This window comes from Acomys russatus, chromosome 31, assembly GCF_903995435.1.
Source record: "Acomys russatus chromosome 31, mAcoRus1.1, whole genome shotgun sequence".
Lineage (NCBI taxonomy): Eukaryota > Metazoa > Chordata > Mammalia > Rodentia > Muridae > Acomys > Acomys russatus.
In genome coordinates, this window is record NC_067167.1 from 28,427,908 (window position 1) to 28,454,230 (window position 26,323).

A 26,323-nucleotide genomic window follows, 5' to 3' on the forward strand; every position below is an offset into this window, starting at 1 on the left:
TGAAATAAAGCTATCTTCCCATCCTCCCTCTGCATCTGTGCATCCCAGCCATTTGTAGGTTTCTAACTGCTCTTGACAGCCACGTGTGGGAGAGTGCTTGGGCTGGAATTAAAAAGGATTGCAAACTGAAATTTCAGTTAGGTATGTAATGTTTTTGTTCTCCGAGTGACATCACGTGACACTCCATTCACATTTGTGAAGAAGTCAAGAGATGTACAATTTTGTTTTATCACAGTCACCTTCAAAATGACTCAGGCACTGCATGCAATTCCATCCACTGTAGGTTTGCAACCTTGAACAGGCCTTACGCTGCCCCCCTCAGCCCAAGACACCTCATGACAGAGATCTTATTTTGGAAAAGCATAAAGAAACACTGCACCATCATGATAGGAAAAAAAGGCCACTGGTCACAGGCTAGACATGTATTTGAGTATTCAATGTAGTGTCTGCTGTAATCCTTTTCATTGTTTTTTAACCATTTATTGTTTGTGTTTTCCCTCACTATTCTTATTTTAGCAGTGCTTTCCGTCCATTCAATTATTTGCAGAACAATTATTATGTACCAGCTGCCAAACTAAGGCCTGGATACAGACCAGGGGGAAAAAAATCAAACATCTTGTAGCCCTCATGGAACTTTGTCTAATAGACTGTAAGAAGATAGAGATGACAATAGCAATATATACATGCAAATATATATACATATGTATATACATAAATACATATATAGACACATTTGCAACACACACACACACACACACACACACACACACACACACACACACACATCCATGATTTGCTACTCAGTGTTTTTTCAACTTAAGATAGACCAATCTTTCCCCAAAGATTTCGTCCAGCTTCACATTGGTCAAAATAATCTGATTTTTACTTTATGTGTGTATTACAATGTAATTATGTGCATATTTCCTAGGGCGTCTATAACAAATTACCACATAATTGGTGATTAAAATGACAGAAACTGCTTCTGTCATAGTTCTGAGATCCAGAAGTCCTAAATCAGTTTTGCTGTCCCCAAACCAACCAGCCAACAGAGCTGCAATCCATCTAGAATCTCAAGAAAATAATGTTTCTTGGCTTTTCCACTTTTTGATGATCTACCTGTCCACTTCCATTTGTAGGTGCCCCATCCTGGTCCCCTTCTCTGTGGTGACACTGTCTTCTCTTCCATATCATCCCTATACTTCCACAGTAATAGGACACTTAGGACTGCAGTTAGGATCCACTGAGCTGATATGTACAATGTCAAGATTGTCTATCTCAAGATGGTGAACATTGATCAGTTCTAATGGGGTATAATTTCTTTAAGAACCTATCTACCTGTCTACGGCATGTAAACATCACATAGCCAGAGTGCCTTCACCGGCTTAAGGTTGAGACCAGGTTGTACCATTCGTGGGAATGTTGGTTTCCGTTCTCAGACAGCTCATACTCAATCTTTTCCCCTTCATCCTGGACAAGCTCTTTCTTCCCTCCCCAGTTTGGGTGTTCTGCTACTTTTCCTTCCTGCAATGGGCACCATTTAACAATGCTCATAAGTCTAGTCTCCTTCCTTCCTATAGCCCAAATGTAATATGAAATGTGAATATGAAAACAGGAAGCCATCATTTTACCTTGTACTCAGGTACTTTAGATATTTGGAATACTTTGTCCTCGCTAGGTACAGGGTGAAGAAAGAGGGATGGTGCAAGAAAACACCCAGTTTGTACTTCAAGGTGTAGCACTGCATCGTAATTGAACACTGACTGCTGCTGCAGAGGAAGGAAACAACAAAAGAGCCAAAGCTAAATGGGATTCAGCTCAGTGTTGTGAATGGCCGGTTTAAAGGATGATGTTTAAGCTAAGATTAAGGACTTAAAGAAAAAAATAATTCATTGCTAGAGTGCAGGGAGAGTTTGAATGAAGCTACTACCAAGGTAAGAAAGTCCATGGCCCCAAGATTTTTTTCTATGCAGCTAAAAGAGATGAGGATGATGCGGGCACAATCTGTGAGATGAAATAATGTAGAAGTACTGACTGAGATCCAACCAACACACCCCAATCAGCTGTACACAGAAGCTCTTATTTTGTTTTAGGGATAATAACAATCTCAATTCAGTCCTGTGCTGTGCTAAGGCTTTCTGGTAGTTACCAAAGAAATAAATTCCATTAGTTTTTTATCTCTACTCAATTATTTCCTTAATAACATTCTTTTGACACATAGTTAAATCATTTGAATAGAATCTAGCATTTGATAACTACAGTATAACTTTATTTTTTATTGTTATGATTAATGGAAATTGAACATTTTTATACTTAATTGATATTTTAATGATTTTAAAGGGACCAATTAACTTTCAGGTTTTAAAATATTTTGGAAGTTTAAGAATATTCCAGCCACTGTACATTCATTTTTCTTCTGACTTTGTTTTATCATCTATAGAACGAGAGTGGCAATGCCTTTCCAGCAAGAGTAATCTGAAGGTTCAGTGAAAGACAGTATCTTACTCTGTCATTATGCTGGGTGCCTTTGATATACCCAATGACTGCTCCTCCTCAGCCCAGCTTAAATCCTTCACTATTCATTCTGTCTTTCAGAAAACAGTAAAAAATACCTCACCAAAAGCAGCTGGATACTAGTTATTGGCAGGACGATTATGAGAAAGTCACTGAAATGCCCAGTGCCCTTACACCTTCAGTACCAATGAAACAATATGTGTCCCATGTGGATCTGCTGGTGACAATCAACACACACACAAAAATAAGCATTGAAAAATATATCTTAATGTTTCCCCCAAAGACAGCATCACTATTGTGTCTTTAAGTTGTTAAGCAGTCTTTTCATTCAACTCCCAGATAACTTTGTGTTTCCTATCATGACAAAGTCTTAATTTGTAAAAAAGCAAACATTGTAAATATAATAATGATCTTTCTGTTCTGGGCAAGAAACATACAGTTCAAATCAAAGGAATATAGTCGTGGTCTTCAAAGTCTGCCTTCATTCTTCCACTACAGCGTTCATGAGATTTAAGATTTAAGCATTCATGAGTAATCAGAGTCGTAAGGCTGATGGAGTTCTTCCATCGCAGGAACAAGGTAGCGTAACCACAGCATGAGGTCTGGAGTTAAAAAGGAGGAGAAATGGAAGGATTTATGAAAAACCCTATAAATCCTATTTGGAAGCCCACATTTATCATTTGAAGGTAGAAAAAAAAATGACACAAAGTGATTTTATTTATACTTTGACTGTTCTGGCCAAAAAAAAAAAAAAAAAAAAATCTGGAAGAAAATGTGGAGTTAGTGAGAACATCAACAAAACCCTTAAGATTATGGAGAGATATAAAGGAGGTCTTTAGGGAAAGAATAATGACTAGAGTAAAAAGAAAAGATTTGAAAACTACTTTGGAGATAATAATACCAAGAGTAAGACCTGCAGCTGATTGGATATGATAAGTGAAGGACAGGAATTGGCTGACAAACAGTTCCCTGGACCTGGATCTCGTGTGTGTGTGTATGTGTGTGTGTGTACGCGCGCGTGTGCGCACGTTTGCATGCGTGCGTGCGTGTGTGTGTGTGTGTGTGTGTGTGTGTAGTTGTTTTGCTTTTTGATGTTGTTTTGGTGATGGTGGTGTTTTTATTTGTTTTATTTTATTTTGTTTGTTACAAGAAAAAATTGCGGGTGAAGGGGAGAAGACAAGGCCCTGGCTGCTCAACCCTGTGTAGTATCTGCAGACTAATCTACAGGAAATGGTATGGCAATGGAGTGGTAATTTAATATTAGCTTTGGTAAGGACAAAATGAAAAATTGATTGAAGTCCTCAAAACTAATAACAATTCAATGTAAAAGTATTATTATTATTATTATTATTATTATTATTATTATTATTATTATTATTATTATTATTGTTATTATTATTATTATTACAAATTTGACCATGGAGGCCTTTCAGTAAATTACATGTGTCTTAATAAGGATTTCTTACCCTTCAGATTGCCTATATTTTGAACTGGATAATGATTTGTTGGAAACATAACAGCCCGGCCTCTAGACATGCCAATCAAAACATGCTTCAATGGGCTGAAAAGTTACCTCAGTATGTAAGTGGATACTGCCCAGCCAGGAGGATCTGAGTTCAAGTCCCCACTTTAATGCTTAGCAAAACCCTGGACTCTGTAAGCTTGAAACAGAGAAGATGGTTGATAGGAAGACACTGTGTCTCATTAGTCAGTCAGCCTAGCCAGCTGATAAGTTCTATGTGTGGTGAGATACCCTGGCTCCAAAAATATTGTGGAAAATCATGGAAGAAAACTCCCAGTATCCACCCCTGGCCTTCATAGTCATTGACATGAGCATACACATGCACTACACACTGACACCCTAACACGCACACACACACATATGCATACATGCATGCATACACACACACACATATATGCATACATGCACGCACACACACACACACACACACACACACACATACACACACACTCACAAAGTGGCTTCAGACCTGCCCACTCCAAGAGGCAAAACTTACACCAGGTTAAGAACCATGATATTCAACTAAACCAGTACATTTTAAGAAAAACTAAGACAACCCAAATAGCAAAGTGGATTATTAAGATCTAATTGCACAGATTGAATATCATATTGTATATAAGAATAGAGTGGATTTCTATGACCTTGTGGGTTTCTATGAGCTTGTGGCTGATAGGAACCCACAAATGGGAACCATTCTGGAAGACACTTCATCGTCAGCTTGTCTCAGACAGAGGGCTCTGTGGGCACAGGCACTTGGATGGATGTTAATTACCAGGAAGGCAAAGGCAATGTAACTGACAGCTCACAATGTTTTGCTGTTGGCTTCATCTCTAGAGGAAAACAGTATCGTGAGACTATCATTTTAAAGTTCTCAATAAGACTTCCAAAAAGATGTATCATCCTCATCCTATGTGCCTGACACTGGGAAAGGAACTGTTCAGAGAAAACACAGCATGTACTAAAAGGAGCTTGTTGTACCTGGGGGTCCTTGAAGCATCTAGTGATTTTTTTCCCCCATGAGTAGAACTAGCTGCAGTCTACTCATAACTAGCTTTACCCTACACTGTAGACGATTTGTAGATGTTGTTCCAACATGTCACAAAAAGAAATACACCAAAGGTTTGCCACTTTGCTCTTCTGCTCAGCTCTATAAAATACAATATAAAGCCTATAACTCTACAGCTAAACCCCACAAGGAACCTCTTGGCTCTCCAAGAGTGTGATGGGTCTGAAAGAAGACAGGCATTCAGACTATGAGGTAGGCAGCTTCTTAGCCTGAACTTTGCCGTGTTTTGTGTCCAGATTCTTAATATATCTTGTTTTCTTTGGGAGGGTGGGGACGGGGGGGAGGGGGATGGGCAGGGTGTCCTAGATTTAATCTGAATCCTCTCACATCTTAACTAGTCTTCAAATCTCACTTCTTAAACACATGTGCTTTAGGAAAAGCTATACAAACACAGTTTCAAAAGGAAACATGGAGCCACCAAGGGGTGATGCTCCAAAAATAGAAGGACAGGTACATCCTCATAGTCTATTCTTCTTTTTTTATTATATTTTATTAATTTATTCATATTATATCTCAATTGTTATCTCATCCCTTGAATCCTCCCATTCCTCCCTCCCTCCCATTTCCCCCTTATTCCCCTCCCCTATGTCTGTGACTGAGGGGGACCTCTTCCCCCTGTATATGCTCATAGGGTATCAAGTCTCTTCTTGGTAACCTGCTATCCTTACTCTGAGTGCCACCAGGCCTCCCCATCCAGGGGATGTGTTCTGGAGAGATGGCTCAACCATTAAAGGCTAGGCTCACAACCATAAATATAGTCCATGTTTCTTATAAGGGGAGTTGGAAGGCCAGAGCCAGTGGATCCCAGTTCTAGGCTACACGACTACCTAGGCTACCTAGGCTACATGCCTGACCTAGAGTTCATTTCTCAGCCTTCAGCCAGATGGTCCTTCCACTCTGACCATCTGAGTATTGGTTCAGTGGGAAGTGTTAGATGTGGCAAATCATAGCTGGCTTTGTTCTTGTTCATCCAGAATGGAGACAGATTGTAGAGAAAAGTAGAGGTCCTTGGTTCATGCAGGCTCTGCTAACCTTCTGTTGCTACTGTCAGAGACTATCAGGCTCCTTTTAGATTTCCAAAGTCCAAATCAAATGATGGTTGTTCTACAAATTGCTCTTAAACAATGTGAAGATGCTGCCCGTGCTACAGCAGTTTAGCTGTAACTAGTCACCCAAGATGGTTAGTCCATGTTCCATTCTCCTAAGGCTTCTATTTTATTAGGTGACATTGATGGGTGGCATGATGCATTGCTGTATGATATTGACTGTCAACCACACATCATCACATGGCATCAATATTTAAAACAGATTTCCTTTCGGTTGTGTTGGATATAATTTTGCACATATTTGGTGTATTCCACAAAAAAGTCAAATCTATTTCATTCAGTTTGGCTTCCATTTCATTAATATGTGTGTGTTGTCTGTATGTGCTCTGTATGGTGTGTGTGCATTAATGCATATGTACATGCATGTGGTTGCACATATGGAGGTCTGAGAAGCAAATGAGTATTTTCCTCCATCACTTTATTCCTTAGTCTCTGAAAGGATTTCTCACTGAACCCAAAGATCAACATTTTGGTGACAGGCTGTCTGGCCACTGAGGCTAACACTGTGGTTACAGGTGTGCGCAATTATGCCTTTGCCACAGATGCTAGAGATTTGAGCTAAGCTCTTCCTGCTTGCAAACCAAGCACTCCTACCCACTGAGCCATCTATTCAATATTCAACTCCCTAATCTATCTCTCTCTCTCTCTCTCTCTCTCTCTCTCTCTCTCTCTCTCTCTCTATCTCTCTCTCTCTCTCTCTCCAAAATAAAGTAAGAATTTGGTTAAGTGAAAACATTATGAGTGCCCAGTTATTATATGAATAAAATATACAATTCCATTCATATGCTTTTTCAGTTATTTATAGGACTGTCATACATTCAGCACAATTTTTATCATTATGTGTGATTTGTTACTCTCCCTAGAAGCAAGTTCATTCATCTCCCTAACAGATTGTCTGCTCAGTTATTTCATCAGTTTCTTAGTTTGGGCAATGTTTAGATAGGGCCACCATTCAACAAAAATGCATGAGGACTGCGTAGATCTCAGGCGTGACCACACGTAGTTCTAACTTCTGTGGGAAGGCTTCAATATTTATCCACTCATTCATTCAACAAAGTTCTTCTTTTTAAGAATCTATGTTTTGTTACTTGATTTGTATCTAGATCCCTTAGTGGAAAAGAGGGAGAAAAGTGTCTTCACACTGCATTAGTGGAGAGATATTATAAGCAAAAATGGATAGTTGAATGTGTATAAAAATGTTAGGTTGTCACAAGTGCCAAGAGAAAATAAAGAAATGGGTGCAGGTGTATGGACAATAGCAGTGCTGGAGGAAGAAACATCCTGTGGCAGAGCAGAACAGCTTTGTTGTAAAGAAAGTATTTTGAAAAGCACCAGATCCAAAAAGGGTGAAGTAAGCCACGAGAGTGTGCAAGTAAGACTATCCCATCACCAGACAACACTCAGCAAGCTATCTATGATGAAGGAGTGCTAGGTTGCTGCAGAGGTGAAATGAGGCCAGTGAATTGACGTGAAGTCATGTCAAAGCCAGAATGCAGTGAGTTAGTTAATGGTAATAAATAATGGTGATTTATTACCATCAACTAACTACTTAACTAATTACTTAGTGTAGACAAGGTCTCCAACCCAGGATGACTGTGAACTTCTAATGCCCCTGCTACTACCTCACAAATCCTAGAAATATAGACACATAGCATAAAGCATGCTAGCAATAACCAATGACTTTCAGCAAAACATTATCAAGATTTTTTTTTTTGGAATTTCATACACCAGTGCAATGTATTTTTTATCATATTCACCTCTCCTTATCCATCCTAATTCCTTCTATGTCCATACGTACTCCTTAAATTCATGGCTTCTTCTTTTATAGTTATTGATAGATAGATAGATAGATAGATGATAGGTGGAAGGACAGAGGGAGAGAGAGGGAGAGAGAGAGAGAGAGAGAGAGAGAGAGAGAGAGAGAGAGAGAGAGAAGAGAATATATATATATATATACACACACACATAATCCATGCAGTTCAGTTAGTGTTGCCTGTATGTACAACTTGTGGGTCACTATCCTTTGGGGTAGTGGAGAACCCCACTTTGGGGGTCAATTGAGCTTTTCATAGGAGTTGCCTAATACTGTGGGAAAACACAGATAATTACTATTTATAACAGTAGCAAAATTACAGTTATGATGTAGCAGCAAAAATAATTTTATGGTAAGGGGCCACTACAACATGAAGAACTGTATTAAAGGATCTTACCATTAAGAAGGTTGAAAACCACTGATTTAGAGTCTTGAGGCTTAACAATTGAGTGTACAAAACAGATCAAGAAAAGTGAGTTACACTAGGCTGAAGATTTTGGTCTCAGCAACACTAGAACACAGAGCGATTTTTTTTTTTTTTTTTTTTTTGGTCTATCTCTTCCAGACTTGTAATCACACTCTTTTTTTAATTTTTTATTAATTTATTCATATTACATCTCAATGGTTATCCCATCCCTTGCATCCTCCCATTCCTCCCTCCCTCCCATTTTCCCCTTACTCCCTTCCCCTATGACTGTGACTGAGGAGAGTGGGGTATGCCTTTCACATGTACTCTGGTGCCTCATATTTGACCACAACCCCTGGATGGGGAGGCCTGGTGGCACTCAGAGGAAGGATCGCAGGCTACCAAGAAGAGACTTGATATCCTATGAGCATATAAAGGGGGAGGAAGTCCCCACAGAGCGATTTAAAGCAAGAATAACATATAATGAAATTTGAATTTTTGAGTAATTTCTGAGATTACAAGGTTCAAAGAGTGGCCTTGAAAGGGACAGAATTGGAGGCAAGGCAACCAAGCTGAGAAATAATTTCATGCTAACAGAAGAAATAGATCTCAGTATGAACCTGTCATGGAATAAGAAATAATAGTATTTCTTTGTAACAACAGAATGCTATTTGTGGTGGGGGGAGAAAAGAGGATCAGTATTAGTTATAACAAACAAACAAAACAGAACAAAATGAACCGAAAGACACACACACACACACACACACACACACACACACACACACACACACACACAAAACAAAAACAAAAACAAAACAAAAAAACCCAAGGCTAACTCATTTCACTTTCAGGCCGATTGATTTGTAACTCCCTATGCAGTCTTGCATCAGTCAAGATTGAAAGCACTGCAGTTTTTCATCTCGGGGAGCCATTAAATGAAAAGCAAAAATTAAACATGAAGTATTTTACAATCCATCCTCACCATTTCTCAGTCAAACACTATTCCCTAAAAATATGGATTGATGGCCAATAGACACACTTATGAATTATTTTCCAGGCATGTGACTGACACACAGGCAACAAAAAAATAAAGCACTGAGAAGTGGCGGAGAGGGGTGGGTGCGGGTGGGGGGGTGGGGGTGGGGGGAAGGATTGTGCTCAGATTCCAGTTTCTGAGTGATGCAAGGAGCAAACAGGCCTGGTTGTGACTGTTTGATGGGTCAGTGTATTGCAGGGTCAGTCCACTGAAAGATCCCAGTGAGCACACTTCTGCAGCTAGGATCACTGATGGAATTCAGCGAAAATCTTTTCTTTTCACCTATTTGCTTAGGCACTTACAGTTGTAATGTATTTCTTTTTGCTCAAATTAGTCCAAAACAATGCCTTAGAACACAATTTAAGCAACATTATCATCTGTTCTACCTTTCTTTGGTTTGTTGCAGGATGTAATAAATAGAATGTCTTACCAGGCAATTTTTCTTAACACACATTCTCTCTCCTCTCTCTCTCTCTCTCTCTCTCTCTCTCTCTCTCTCTCTCATACACACACACACACACATACACACAAACACATACACACACACAAAGACCAAAATCAGATAAAACTAAAGCTCTTTACTATTTTCTTTATTCTCTCATTCCATTTCATTCTTTCTTCTGCCAAGGAAATACTTTTATGATGGGTATTTATTTAGGCATTTTATTTTGCATTGAAGGATACACACATCCAGAAACACACACTTGTATGCCCATGTACTCATGCTAACATTTTTCTTTTTAATTTTCTTTTTTTTTTTAATATGAAAAGTAGACTGTTATCAATGACTAAGAGGTGAAGCTCTAGCAATAGGCTTGTGATTCATTAAAGGTGTGGTCCTAGAAATTTTTATAACTTTACATAATCTCAGTATCTTTATTCATGTTAAGACTCTTTGATCGTAAATCTCTGGTGAATGCTATATAATATGATTAAGGTTTTTAATGGATAATTTCATGCATATTTATTATTCTTTAATTGACTTTCTTGTTCAGAAATATGTCTTAGAGAGCTTGCCATATCAGTAGGTAGACTCCCTCTTTTCTCTGTTTTATAAGAGTCTGTGTGGCACATGGGTTCCATAAGGGACACAAGCATTCTCTATTGTATTTACTTTATTACTCAATTGCTTTTTGTTTACTTTTTTGTTTCAATTAAATACAGTCCTTTAAGTTTAGCAGGAAGGTTAAATTTTGGAGACTAAGTGGTAGCTGGAATGGGATTTGAACAATGGGTGAGGATTTATTGAAACAAGGAAACAGAAAAAGAATATGATGGGCTTAATGAATAAAACTGAATGAGTATGGATTCTTGCAACTCTATAGATTTTTAAAATAAATGTTGTTATACTTGTAAGGAAGATTAATATTAGGAAGTTGAATTGGACCCAACCCTTTTCAGTAGTTGCTGTATGCTTCAGACATTTGAAGCTCATCTCTAGCCATGAACTCTAGGTTAGGATAGGGGAACCATATTTATTGCTGTATTCAATAGGCTTAAGCTTCAAAACTAGCACAGTCTGCATTAGGTAGGCAAATGCTAGGTGAGCACTGTGTGCTGTATTTGGTTTGGGGAGAAATGTGGCTAAACCGGTACAGTGGGGACAGTGTCTACCAGAGTATGTTCTTACCACTTCCCAAACAAAAGGAGGCAAAACCGGGATCACTCAGTCCTGAGTGTGGAGGCTATAAAAAAAAAAAAATAAAGAACACACTATTTCTCCTTCTTTCAGCATTTCTTAATTACCTTGTGTAGGGCTGTGGCCTCCTAGGGCTCCCCCATTCGTTAGCATATCTATTGTTGTTGTCCTTGTTCACCCCAAGTTTAGGCAGCTCAAGTGCTGGTAAGATTTTATGGGTGTAGCTTCTGACATTTCTAGGAGGCACAATCTCAGATAAAATCTCTGAATCTTCTGTCTCTTAAAGTCTTTCCACCCTTTCTTTGAAAATGGTACCTGAGCCTTAGTTGTAGGAGGAGCGTTGTAGATGTATCCAAAGAGAATCCCAATTGGTTATCCAGTACCAAATGGTCATCACTGAAAGCATACGTACAAGTGTCTTTATATAGACTATTCAGATTGTATTTATGAATTTAGGAATATATGTACCTTGATATATATGTATAATAGTTAAAAAAAAAAAAAAAAAGAGACCATGAAGTTAAAGAGAGGAAGGAGGGGTATATAGGAGGGGAAAAGGGAAGAGAAAATGACAAAATTATCATCTCAAAAAAGGAAAGAAATAATTAAAGTAGGAGAGGAGGCAGAAAGACTCATGTGTGCTAGTAAATACTGGTAGACAATTGGATATGAGTTGAGGAAGAAGTTAATGGTGCCTCCATAGCATATAGTCCTGGCTAGACACAGGATCACTTAAAGTAGGAGGCATGGAAGCGGGTTGAAAAGAACATTTTAAAATTGTGAGCAAGTTAGAACATTTAGATTAACTGAAAATTCTCAGTATAAATCAATGCAACAAATGCAAAGACTCGTCCATGGCTGTGCAATTAATTGGAAAAGACTCTGTATGTAGAGCCGAGAGCTACTGGACAGTAAACGATATATCCTCTACATTTTTACTTCTACAAGAAGGCAGCTGCAATGTTGAACCCCTGCAATTAAATTAGATGTTGCAGCATTCTATTATTCATGCTACCAGAAATATATTTGACAACGTCAGGCTCAGAGACCCGGCACCTAGATACACTGTGTTTCTCCCTTATGTTCCACCCTAATTTTCTGTGTATGTAGGATTCCAAATCAGTTAGATATTGAAATGGATCTCTTGAAGCGGGTGGTTGAAATATTGCATCCATCTGTTGCTTCTGTGATCTCTTTTTGAGAACTACAAACTCAATGAGATTGCTAGAGTACAAATCTAATAGAACAAATAATAAATTCTGGTTGAATGAATACTAGATGTCATTGCTGCATAATGGATGCTACCATCTAGGAGAGGAGACAAAATGGCCTGTGTTCTGTTTAGGATAGCAGGATTTTCACCAAAAACATATCCTAAAGGCTCAACCCTCTTTGTTGTGAAATCTCTCACAGAACCGTACAGCTGTAGACCTGTACCCATTACAATGGCAAGCCATTCACCATGAGAATCAGCAGTGAAGACTGAAAGCTGGGGCTTTTAGCTTGGCCTTGGGGTTGTCAGGCAGTATGTCATATGTCATATATAGAAGTGTGTCTCAGCATTCCAAAGCCTTTTACTATCTGTATCATCCATAGGAAGGTGCAGAAAAGGGAGATGTCTCTTAATAATGCATCTGCCTGTTCTGTCTTAGCAGAATTCCATGGAGAGCAGAAATGACTTGGGTGTTCTCAAAGCTACTCTTTCCATGCAATCTTCCTCTTAGGTCTATTCTTTTCTTTTCTTCATGCAGCCCTTTGGTGTTCAATGACCCTTCTGTCCTACACACTTCCTTCCCTTCTTAAAATTCCAGCTGAATGAGAGTCGTTAATTATTTTTCAAATTATTGAATTAATGCCATATACCCAGTTACTGGTGTGCATTGTTCCGACTCTGTAACATCCTCCTGAGTCTTAACGAGTTATTTCAGTTTCTCTGGAATTAAAGCCTTCCTTGGACCCTTCAGTGCTCAAAGCAGAACAGCAGGAACCTGGGAATTGAGATTGACCGAGGAAAGGTCACATTCTAAATACCACAGTTAATCAGGCATATCATCACAAAACGCAGATCATCCTGGTGCCAGTTTCTAGCCTTTCTGTCCTGTCACACGGGCTCTGCCAGGTGGTTTTGATATCATTGAGAAATGACACTAAATTTTTGTCTCTAATTGTACTTGAGCTTTATATTTAGAGCCATAGCATAGTATAGTATAGTACAGTTCAGGACAGGTAGTGATAGTATAGAGTAGAGCTGTAGTGGTGTTGAAGGGAAGATAATTTTGGGGTGAATGTAGAGAGAGGTCCACCACTGCTGCAATGCCTCCCTCCAAGGTATGGTAGAGGAGAAAGTTTATTATAGATATGTAATAAAGCAGATCCCTAGGCAGACATGTCTGGGAGAGTCCAGAGAGGTCATGACCCTGAGCCTTATGAGAAGAGGAGGGAGGGGAAAGGACAGAGGGGCGCCAGGGGGACCAGGTGTAGCAGCCAAGAGGGTAAAAGCACAAAAGGGAAGATAACCAAAAATGGTTGAATTGATACAGGTACGACAGCCCAGACCCCTAGGCTGTAGAGTTCAGGGTAGGGTTCAGGGGTGGGTATGCAAGCCAGAAGGATGCTGTAACAGGTAGAAACTGAGGGATGCTGGGGAAACTTGGTGGCCAAGTGTCTGCTTTGAGGTGTTAAGTGGGTACCTCAGCCATTTGTCCCAGGTTTGAGACCTAGCACTCTCCAAAGCTTATCCAAAGTGGAGAATCAGGACACAGGACACTTCAGGTTCTATGGAAGATTTGGAGGGTTTTGTTTGTTGTTTCTTGAGGTTTTGTTTTGTTTTGGAAAGGAGAGAGAGAGAGATAGAGAGAGATAGAGAGAGAGAGAGAGAGAGAGAGAGAGAGAGAGAGAGAGAGAGAGAGAGAGAGAGAGAGAGAGAAACGAATTCAGAGATGGGAAAACCTACGAGGACTTAGAGAAGGGTGAAACATGATGAAAATCCATTGTTTGGGAGGAAAATCATTAGAAACACAAATGAAGGAAGAAGGCCCCTGTGGATTTGGTGTCTATGTGGAATGTACTTGGAAACCATAGGTGGGAGCAAAATGTATCTCAGAAGCACAAATCCAATGTGCAACCCCATTGCAAGTGTGTCCCTAGAATCTAAAGTTCCCAAAACCTACAACGTCAGTGACAACAGAATCTAGAGAAGAAAACAAAGGACTCTACAACAGCACAAGATTAAGCTAGGGGCAACAAATACTTACAGTAGGGAGGGATCCCCTAACTCAAGAAACCTGGCAAACCTGGAAAAAGAAGAGAAGGTGACCAAAATGTTTCCTATTTTGGAATGAGGTTAGCCATTACTGGGAATAATCAGGGAGCTGTGAGTAACAGATTGTCAGGTGATTGATAAGCATCTCTCAGGGCCAGCCTGTCCTGAGGACTGATGGAACAGAAAGGGCAAAAATCTAGAGAAAGGAACGATCTAGTTCTGGAACTCCAATTACTGTAGTTTCAGGAACTATCACAGTCCAACCAAAATGAAGGAGTGTTACAATATGGCACAATGCTGGCTGCTGGAACCTACTACTCAATATTGGCATATCAGTGTGCATGTGTGTGCCTGTGTGAGTGTGCATGTGTGTGTGTGTGTGTGTCTGAGTGTGCACATATGTGTGCGTGTGTGCATGTCTGAGTGTACATGTGTGTGTGTGTGTGTGTGTGTGTGTGTGTGTGTGTGTTTATCATGAAGTACAGAAGGGACCATTTACAGACAAAGATTATAAGGAATGGAATGGGGGAACAAATGTAAGGTAACAACACATGTGAAATAACTGAAGAAAGTTAATGGAGAAGAAGGAAACTAGTAAGAGAAGAGCAAGGTAGAGGCTGCAGGGCAGTGGCAGTGGGGAACAAAATATATTGGCACTAATTACTGTAAATGTATGAACATATCATAATAAAGCTCATTACATTGTGTGCTAATTTACAAAATAATAAAAAGGAGGGAAAATAAAATAGTAACTTTAACTTAAAAATCTCATTTCCTAATATAATTTTCTAGGCAGTTTTTGGTTTTTTTTTTTTTGTGTGTGTTTTGTTTTCAAACCTCAGTTTACATCTCATGTCTTCACACTTGAAAACAAGTGTGGAGCACTCCCAGCACTCTGAATGCAGAGGCAGGTGAATCTCTATAAGTTCTAGGCCAGCCTGGTCTACAGAGTGAGTCCAGGAAAGCCAAGGCTACAGAGAAAAAAAACATGTCTCCAAAAAACAAACAACAACAACAACAAAAACAAAACAAAAAATAAGTGTGTGTGTGCATATGTGTCTGCATATGTGTGTATACACACATGAATGTGAGGGAAAGTGTGGAATTCAGTCTTCAACTCAACTACTATAGAGTATTTTCCTCTACTCTGTGATGATAGAACATCAAGGGTTAGGAAAAGTTATTGTGTAAAGGGATATTTGATTCTTAAGGGCTTCTCTGTCGCTGTTAGTTCCCATATAATCGAGACAGAGACCTTTTTGGTTTATAAAAGCTTTAAGGCACAGTAAGTGGGCTGATATAAACCCTCTAAGCTATTTGCTATTTCCCAGCTATACACCTCAAGTTATTTGCTGTAATTGTTCCTGCCTGGGCTGCTCTGTTCCCTCAGGTGATCCGTCATAATCCTTACTGCCCAAAGTGATTTCCTTCCATCCAGCTTCTTCTGTCGCTACCTTCTACATCTTCTGCCTTGTGGTCCCTACCTGACTCCAAGCCCATGAACCTAAGTCCCACCTACTTCTCTTCTGCTCAGTACCAGGCTTCTAGCTATTTTATTAATCAGTTAACTTTAAATTGGGTAGAACAAAATTTACACAACAAATACCAGTACACATCTTTGGTGCATCTTCTTGGGTGCAATCAGATTTGAGTCCATAACACCATACTAATGCCAAGCATAGAGTTACTTCAATGCATCACCATGGTGATGTAGCAGAGTTACTATGACACATTACTATTGGGAGGAAGGGGAGTTACTATGAAGCATCACCACTGTGACATGTTAGAGTTCTTATAGGCATCACTACTGAGGTGCAGCTGTTACCATGAAGTATTACTATGAAGATATCATAGTGTTGTTGTGAAGCATCATTACTGATGTACAGTTACTATGAAGCACCACTACTAAGACACTATAGAGTTACTATGAAACATCACTACTGAGGTGCGGTCACTATGAAGCATCATTGCTGAGGTGCAGTTACTATGAAGCATCACTACTGAGGTGCGGTCACTATGAAGCATCATTGCTGAGGTGCGGTTACTATGAAGCATCATTGCTGAGGTGCGGTTACTATGAAGCATCACTACTGAGATGCAGTTACTATGAAGCATCACTCCTGGGGTACAGTTACTATGAATCATCACTACTGAGGTGCAGTTACTATGAAGCATCATTGCTGAGGTGTGGTCACTATGAAGCATCATTGCTGAGGTGCAGTTACTATGAAGCATCATTGCTGAGGTGCAGTAACTATGAAGCATCACTACTGAGGTGCAGTTACTATGAAGCATCACTGCTGAGATGAAGCTGCAGAGTACATTTCCAATTTTAGTCTCCAGAGCTGAAAGACAGGCTGAGATCAACCAAATGATAGATTTATGAATCTTTTTTTTTTTTTTTTGACAGAATTTTTTTTTCCTGAAGCACTTGTTCAATTTTGGTTTTCTGCCCCCAGGGACTAGCACTAATATATTACATTCTCCACTCTTGTGGTTCAAAACTTTTTATTTTTGTAACTACTTTTGGAGGATAAAAATAGGTGTCTTTATGCATGATTTCCCCCATTAACCTCTGTCCTCTTTTCTAGTGTTCAATTATTTGATGGTTTCCTCTCAAGGTCCCTCACATTATGTGTGCTCCTATCAAGTAAATGTTCCACACAGTAGTAGTGTCCTTAGCTAAGAATGACATCGGGGAGGAACTGAGGGAAACAGAAGGTTTTTTAAAAAATAATTATCACTTGTAGTTAGCGTATCACTGTATGCATGGAAGTGATGCAGCCAAATTATGGACAAGCAAGCACAGCTGTAGATTCCTATAGTTTCAAGCACATTTCCAACAAGTGCCACGATCTATTAATTTACGTAGTAAACATTTGCTTCCCAGAAAATATAAAGCAAACTTCTACCTTTTCAGATGCACAACTACCTTTTTTCCTGTTCTTCTTAAGCATTAGAATCCATGCAGGAAGACTGGCAAAGAAATGACAGAGGCAAGGAGTTAACATTTGTTGGACCCTTGCAAAAGCTGGACATTCTCCCAAATGTTTCTGATGCTTTTACATAATAGGTGTTTTATTCCCAGTTTTCAAATAAGGAAATTGAGGCCCAGCGATGTGAAGCAGATCTTCTGCGCTCACAGGCCTAGTAATCAAAAAAAGCTCAAACTCAAATGTTCAATTAAAAAAAATTAAAGTAACCTTTCTGGGGAAAAGATTTTAAAAAGCATGAGCCTGAAATAAAGAGGTGGAACTGATATGAGGCTTTTACCATCTAGCTGCTCTCAGTGACATTATACTTCCTCTAGCAAAGCCACACCGTCAAAACTTCCCGAAAATAGTTCCAAAAACTGGGGATGAAGTGTTTACATGCCAAAGACTATGGAAAATGTTTCTCATTAGAATCACAATAAAACTGACTTTAAAGAAAATACGAACAAACAAACAAACAAACAAACAAACAAAAAAGCTCAAACCCAGACAAGAAGTATTGGTTTTTAGTTTAGTAGAATATTGAGAGCTGATAGGTATAGATAGATTATAGATAAGTCGATAGATATGTATAGATAGATGATAGATAGGTAGATGGATAGATAGATGATAGAGAGTGATCCATAGATAAGGATATATGCATAGGTAGATAGATGACTAAGTAGATAGATGACTGATAAATTGCTAAATAAATATTGGTAGATTAAGGAATGAGAGAGATGGTGAATGAATGAATAGAATGAGTTGGTGACTGCATACTTATTGGGTCCATAATCGAAGCTGGCACAGAGACTGCTAAAGAAGACTCATCTCCCCTTGGAGAACCGAGTAGCAGAGAATGGTTGTGGAGTGACAAATTATAGTACACAGAGATGAATATTAGCACGTGGGCAGGAACAAAAGTACTCTGAGAGAACATTAGCATATTGTTTCCAAGGGATAAATGTGACACTTTTCATACACTTGCCACTTTTCTTAAGCAGAACATAATACATTTAGAACAGAGAAATTAGCATATTTGAGAAAAGAGAAGGATCAAAGAATCATAGAGTTCATTTCTGAACATATCTTTTAAATGTTCGAAAATATTCCTGTCTTAATTAAATACGAACTCAGCAGAGCTCCACATCAAGCTCGGGATGATTAGCTTTTCCACATCTGGCCACGCTGAAATAACATCATAGAAAGAGACTTCAGAGGGCATTGGCTTTTCTGGGCTTGCCGTAGTTTAGAACATGGCATCCAAGCATGTACTTCAATGACTGGCTAGCTGGATCCAAGTCTTATACATGGTCGCAAATGCTTAGGTCAAGGTACTGTGGCTCTTGCCATAGTGTACCATACCATCATCACATCTCTATTCACAGAGTTGTTCTGCCATGGCTTAGACATTACTGGTCTAAAAATGTCCCCTCTACACAAAACTGCATTCACATCTTTTCTTTTTATTATTTTGTTTTATTTAGACTCAATTCACAAGGAAGTGTTTAGTTTCTCCGAAGAGCCAGATGTTAGTTTGTGTCGGTGTGTGTTTCTTACTGCCAAAATAGGATGACTTTCTTAGCTTTTCCAAGACCTGCCTCATATTCTTGTTGTGAAATGTGCATCTAATGGAGATCTAAAAAAGAAAACAAGCCTCACTCAGTAGGTGCATTAAAATATACATATATATTCATGTATATAAATACACGTATTCAAATGTTACAAGATTAAAGCAACACAAATGCATGAAACCATCGTAAGAATAAAGTGATCTGTTCCCATCACAATACAGTTTCATACTCTTACAAAGAATTCAGTCTTCCATCATTGTACAGAAATCGTTCAAGGGTTTAAATTATAATAATGCTTGCAAATCTCTCATCTTAATATTTCCTTTGCTTTCAGGATTAAACTGTTATGTTTTATAAGTGCAGGTAAACAACCTTTTACTCTGCTACCACTCAAGGGGTTCACTGACACCAGCAAATGTGCAGCTTACCCATTGGAGGACAGCTGCTTCGATGCTACTTAAGTAGAAAATTTGGCGTTACGTCAATTTTAATATATTTCTCTCAAGCGATAAAGAGAAAAATATAAAATAATTACAGTCATCTTTGGTTTCTCTGTGGCTTTACAGGGTCTTTTCAGACTTGAGAACCGTAACATAAGACAGGAGCCCCTTCTGGGATTTCCGGCAGCCCCAGGGCTAGCCAGCTCACACAGTTAGCTAGCAGTTGACAGACCTCTGTGCTACCATTAACGCCTGTCCTTTCACCTAGGGAAAACAGGCCAGCCATGTGTCTCATTTCTGGATTAGTTAGAAAGTGGGATAGGATTGTTTTTAAAGTTCTCATCAGTAATAAGTCCTGAAACAAGGAGATTTATGCAATGACTAAGGTCCCAGATAATTTGAGTCCTATTTCTTTATTTATGCAAAAACATGAGAATGTTTTCAAGCATCTTTTAGGAGCAACTTAATTGCACAAAGATATTATAACCTCCTACCTTTTATACCTTTTACTCCTTGATAACGTCATCTAGACCCCCCCCCCAACTCAAATGACAGATGTCACTTAGAAACCTGGGCATGCTGAGAACAACCCATGAGGCATCTACCTCTGGCATCTACCCCAATAGTGTTTCTTAACAATACTCAATAGCAAACGTAAATTAAGACCTCTATGATCTCTGACCTGAAAAGCCTGCCTAGTTGGAGGGAGAAATGGGGAGGGAGAAGTGATGCAATTATATTTTAATTTCAAGAGAGAGAGAGAGAGAGAGAGAGAGAGAGAGAGAGAGAGAGAGAGAGAGAGAGAGAGAGAAACCTGGAAAAAGCTTTGAGATTTGGCATTTTATGGGAATACTGCGTACATACAATGTGCAGTATTCTTACTTAGGGCAGGTGTCTCCCTTACCTACTGTCTAGGCTAGGTCAAAATGAAACTATGTCACAAAGAGAGCCACATACAGTGGGCAAATTCACATAGGAAGTACAATCCAAATTCTATTTTGGGAGGATTCTCAATCACTCAGGAAACAGACCATGCTAGAAATAGCATTTTCATATCTGTCTGTGTGAAATGGCTAGGATATTGAAAGGTCATAATATTCCTGAGTTTAAAGGTTGGTTCATTTAGCAGCCACAGCTTTGCTAAGTTCCCAGAAAACCAACAAACTTAACAGGTGCCCTAGTACTTACTACTGCATACGATTACTAACGAAACAAGTGCATCGTGGGTTATTTCTCAGGCTCATTCCTTTTCCGGGTTGCTGAATGGAAGCATTGCTCTCTGCATTTACCTTACAGGGAACCCAGCACTTGACAGTGTTACACATTAAGTATTTTATCACTCTGTACTTAAGAATTTCAAATTGTTTATTGTCAATTTCAAACTGTAGCTACAAATTGTTTGAATTTTTCATATTGGTTTTTAATAGGTATTAATATTCGGAGTCAGGCAGACATAAGTGTTTCCTGGAGGATGTCCACTCTTGTCAGTTCACCTCCATGAATGTTTCACAATCCTTGAGACCTAACTGTGAGGCACGATGCTGCCTTTTAGTGTTCTTCTGTTTTAGAACCACATCCTGCTCAGACCATTCTTGAGAGCCTCGTGTGCTTACCCACCTTCTTCATCACTGTTCAAATTTATCAAACCTCTTCCCAGATGCCCATTGGGATCAAAACTACTTTTTTCCCCTCAGAACTCTTTCATTTTGTAACAGCTACAATAAAACCCTTAAAGCGAGGGGATGTATAGAATTACCTTTTTTAAAGGGGGGGGGCATGTATTTCATGTCAACACTGGAAGCCTTTCTAGGTCTCCTTAATGCACATAAGAACCACCGTCCCATACTGTGTACTAAGCTCTTGTCACAAGTTTACAGTGTTAGTCAAATTTCCATTAACTGTTGTAAAGAAAAACCCCTAAATTGGAAGAGCTCGGTATAGACAGTTTTATCTGCTAACAAAATGAATTTTATAATATATCCAGGTTTAAAATGTATTTTAAATAGCTAACAAGAAACATGGGATTCTTCCAGTAAGAAATATACAAAGCCCAAAGCAGGAAAGATGCTAGGACCTTAACCCTTCAAGGCTGAAGGCACCCTAGTTATGAGTGCACATCAATGTACATCTCCTAGCTGAGCAAGCGCTCTGGCCTTGTGTAACTCACAAAATTAGACTCATGGAGGATGATAATCTATTTCTTTGCTCTAACTCTAAAAAGGAAGAGAAGATAGAGAGGGGCATTGGTAGTCTGTCTGTTCCTATTTAAACATTTACTGAGGAACTGAAGGCATTCCAGGAACAAACACATGAGAAGTTGAGACAAGCATATGTCTGCCAAAGCACGCCATAGACACAAACAGTGGAAGAGGTGTCCTGAAGACAAACCTGAAGATTCGTGGTGAAAACAAAATCAAAGTATTTGAAATGAACTGCACATTATTTTACCTCTCTAACGCTTATCTTGGTTTCCATTATACTATGTAATTGTGTAACTTGTAGGCTATGTAAGTATTTCTAATGTAGTGAAAATAAAGATGAGAACCCAGGTGTGCTCAGCTCGTTATGGTGGCTTCATACTCTGGTGGAGAAGACAAAGAAAAGGACTTACTGGTGCCAGGAAGTCCCTGAGAATCATTTTCACAATCAAGACCAGCTTTCCAGTTTTGAAGAGCATAGGATTTTTGTATTTGTATTTGTATTTGTAAAGCCTCTTTGTATATTGCTCCTGAGAAGTGGCAGAGCCAAGGGTTGGAGAAGGTAATCGTGGTCCCCAGGGCCCAAGTATGGGGCATAAAAGTCAGGTTTCTCTCTGCCATCTCCCCTGCCATGATTGTCTGGGGGCCTCTGCCTTGGTTTAGTTCCCGGGTCCTCTGGTGACCCTCTGAGTGGGCAACCACAGTGCCAAAAGGAGACTAATGAGCTGCGCCACATCTGGCCCCAAATCTTCCACCTCATTAAATGAAAGCCAAAGGCACAAAATGCAAAAGGCACATTTTGGAAACTGGCCAGCTGGCCTCAGAAGTCAGTGAACCACTGTTTCTAAGCAGGAAAACCTGGTGTGGTGGCAACACTCCTTTGATCCTGCCACTTGGAAGTAGAGACAGGAGGAGCAACGTCCACCGTCATCCTTTACTCCTCGGCGGTCTAGACCAGCCTTTGCTACGTGACTTCTCTGTTTAAAGCCAAACAAAAACACAAGCCCATGGAGTTTTTAACATGGAAAAATATAAAAAGAGTTTGGATAAACAAATAAAGCTTTCATTTAAAAGCAACAGTCCACAAGGTAATAAATCATCTTGGAACAAATTGCAAAGTAATTACCAGCAAACCGAAAAGAGGTTTCTGTGGTCAATATTTTCTCTTGTCTTTTATTTACCTCAAAATTTTGTGGGCTATATGCACTAAGATAAGTGCTCAATAACATCCTGAGTAGTGATACCAATGATTGGGTGAATAACCAAAAGAATGTATTAATCAGTGAACATATTAACATTCCTGGGCTTTAGCCAGAGATAAAAAATTCCCTCTACCCAAAGGCTGTGTAAACTATTTCCATTTAATCCCTTCTTTCAATTTAATCCAGACTTAGGGACATAGGTACATAAATAAATTGTCTTTCTGGCTCAGTATGGCCATTTTTAAAAATTTCAGTACCAATCAGTATTATCTGCTCGGTACCAAAACAAATGACAAGCTGTGCTCTCACAATCGAAAGTGACAAATGACTGAACTGATAAATTTAAACTTTTTTCCCTCCGCCCACACCCAACTACTGAAGACAAGGGACTGAATTAAACTCACCCTCTGGATTTTCTGAAGCTGTGTCTTATGAATCTCAAGTTTAATTGAAGTTTAATCTCTTCTTGAGATCTTCTAGTTTCTTTCCCTTCTGTAGTTCATATAGATGCAGCCTGAGTTCCCTCTATGCTTGTGGTGGAAAAAGAACTCTCAGCCCTCCAACAGTGGCCTTGTCGTCACCACTCTTAGGTGTTCTGACAACTTTTAAGCCTCACTCAGGCCCTATCTATATCTCTGTAATTTGTTTTCCTCTGCACTTAACCCAAACAACTAGGCAGAAAGCCTTTGCACTTAAATCTTGTAAAAGGGTCATGCTACCTATACCTTCAATGCCAGCAATGAGAGGTAGCAAGCTGTGTGCAACTTTCTGACTGCAACTTTCTTCGCCTCCACGTCTTCCCTTTTCCTGCCTAGAGAATCTCTGCAGGGTCATCTGGAGCATGATTGAAATAATCATGGTGTTCCCAACCTCAGTCCATGCTGTGGTGTTCAAGGCTAATGTGAATCCCAAGTACTCAACCTCTAATCAATTTATTTGTATTCAATTTCTGTTTCGTATTTACAGCTATTTATCTAATGCTGTGCTTAGTAAAAAGTACTCATTATAATGGGCTTTTTTTCCCCAGTTAGTAACAAGAGCACCCTCCAGAAAAAATTTGCTAGAGTTAAACTGATCAAAGCCCATTGCCCCACGTCCTTGTCCATATACCATATGTAAAATTTCCCTTTTTAATTTTAAAATAGAATTTGTGATGTTGATTTATATGTCTTTGATTATGCTGAAGATGGAGCATTTCCCTTCCAAAGGGTTTAGGGGACATTTGTATTTTGTTACTTAATCACAGGTATCAGTGGCCCACTCTGCAGATGGACGTGTAAGAGAGCAGTGTCCTGTGAAAGACGTGGTAAATTCACTGGAATACTGCAAACAGTCTCCTGCTTTACTACTTTCCTGTACATGGTTAGAAATGCAGACACTCGAGCTTTGGACATGTGATTTGGGGAATCCGTTGCTCCCTGACTTTCATTTATGAAATCTTTTCCATTGCAAGAGGGTAAACACATGTCTCTCTGCCTTTGAAATTCAAAGCATTAAGCTACTGAATGAAGACATTAAATTTAGTTTAGAGCGTGAGAATGGGGTATCAGTCAGCTTTTATTATTTATTGGATTCAGCATTATTATCTAATAATCTTTTTCTTGTATCTAAATTACAGGATTTGACTCACTATAAATGCTTAGTGGGGGTTATTCTCTGGTAGAGAAAGCCTTCCTTTATTGCAATTTTTAACTTTTTTTCCAAAACATTTTCTTCAATACATATATTTACCCTTCCAGGTAAAATTTAGAAATTCCACTTTTAATATCTCTCTATTAGCTCTTTCCTATCCTGATTCAAGCCATCTACTCGACCCTGTATCCTAATACAGTCTAACCAACTTGTAGTTCAGTTATAAACACAAATAATGATGATGATCATATTGTCTTAGTTACCATGTCTTTTAGCAGTTGAAGGCTTTAGATTCTTAGTCTGTAGTTATATAGGATTTTGCTTTTAGAGAGGGTTTTCTGTTTTCTTCTTCTTCCTCCTCTTCCTCTTCTTCCTCTTCCTCTTCTTCTTCCTCTTCCTCTTCTTCTTCCTCCTCCTCCTCTTCTTCTTCTCCTTCTTCCTCTTCCTCTCCTTCCTCCTCCTCCTCCTCCTCCTCCTCCTCCTCCTCTTCTTCTTCTTCTTCTTCTTCTTCTTCTTCTTCTTCTTCTTCTTCTTCTTCTTCTTCTTCTTCTTCTTCTTCTCCGTCATCACAGTCATTGTCATCATCATTGTCATTGTTGTTGTTGTTGTCTTGTTTGACATATGATCTTCTGTACCCGAGGTCGATCTTGAACTCACTATATAGCCATTTATATGACTTGAGCTTCTGATGTTCCTGCCTCTGGATTAGCACGTGCCCCCAACTATGGTTGTTTGTGTTAGTGAGGACAGAACCCACAACATCATGCACATTAGGCAAGCACCCTACAAACTGAGATACAACACCAGCCCTTTGTTTGATTTTTTTTTTGAAAGAGGTTTTTCCCATTGTAAACCAGGCTGGCTGGTTTACAATCTCTCCTCCCATCTCACCCTTTTGAGTACCTGGATTTGCAGACAAGAGCCATAACACCTGCCTCAAAGTTGGGGTTTTCACTATAGTAGATTAGCAGTCCCTGGAAGAAACAAATGAGCTCTCTCCTTGTCTTTTTAGAGTGTGGAAGGGGAGCATCATGAGAAAGCTGTGGAACTTCTCAAGGCTGCTAAGGACAGTGTGAAGCTGGTGGTCAGATATACCCCGAAAGTCCTGGAGGAGATGGAGGCTCGTTTTGAAAAGCTGCGGACAGCACGGCGTCGACAGCAGCAGCAATTGCTCATTCAGCAGCAGCAACAGCAGCAGCAACAACAGCCACAACAAAACCACATGTCGTAGGTGAGACTCTTCCCTGAGTGCAAGCTTCTGGCTCCCTAAAGGTATCTCCGTAGCCAAATAAAACTGCCAGGCGGCATAAATGCTCCAAGGAAAATTAATCAAATGAAGACGATGGTGTTCAAAACATAAATAGGCTTATTCTGTTTCCATTCAGCTACTGTGTCCACGTATATAAGATATTTTGGAAAATATAATGGTATGGAGGGCCTAATTATGGACTCCAGGATGCCTTTTATACATTAGGAAAATGCATTATTTTTTGCCACTGCAGATACATGGCAGTTGACTCTCGTACCCACTCATCCCCTTGACTAGTAGATTTATACAATATACAAATTGCAGAATTGTATAGTGCTACTCCTGGCTATATACTTTAGATTAGAAAGATACAGTATACTAGGAAATGTGTTCCACATGAATCATGTGTTCCACCATCTATAACAAAATATAAGAGACTAAAGGGTTTGAATTATATCTGACTCTTGCACCTCCTCCCAAATTCCACTTTGCAACAAGGAGCAATAAATCAAGGTTTGCGTATATTTCCAAGAAAATTGAAAAAAAAAAACATGTTAATAGTAAAAGTTGCAACCTCTGAAGTGTCTACTACTATAGGGCAGTGACACCCTCATCACCTATCCCTCAGCCTCTGCAGAACGTTTCAAGGAAACTTTCATTAGAGCCATATCTTTGGGATGAGCAGTCTGAAGCTG

The 26,323-nt window shown here is 39.3% G+C and overlaps 1 protein-coding gene across 5 annotated transcripts in view; it reads left to right on the forward strand.

Moving 5' to 3' along the window:
- Lin7a (lin-7 homolog A, crumbs cell polarity complex component) overlaps window positions 1-25,610 on the forward strand; it is a 137,902-nt gene extending 112,292 nt beyond the window's left edge. For all 5 annotated transcript variants that reach the window (XM_051139922.1, XM_051139923.1, XM_051139928.1 and 2 more), the window contains one exon: window positions 25,392-25,610. In XM_051139922.1, coding sequence (XP_050995879.1) covers window positions 25,392-25,610 — 219 coding nt within the window. The remainder of the gene's footprint in view (window positions 1-25,391) is intronic.
- The last annotated feature ends 713 nt before the right edge of the window (window positions 25,611-26,323 follow it).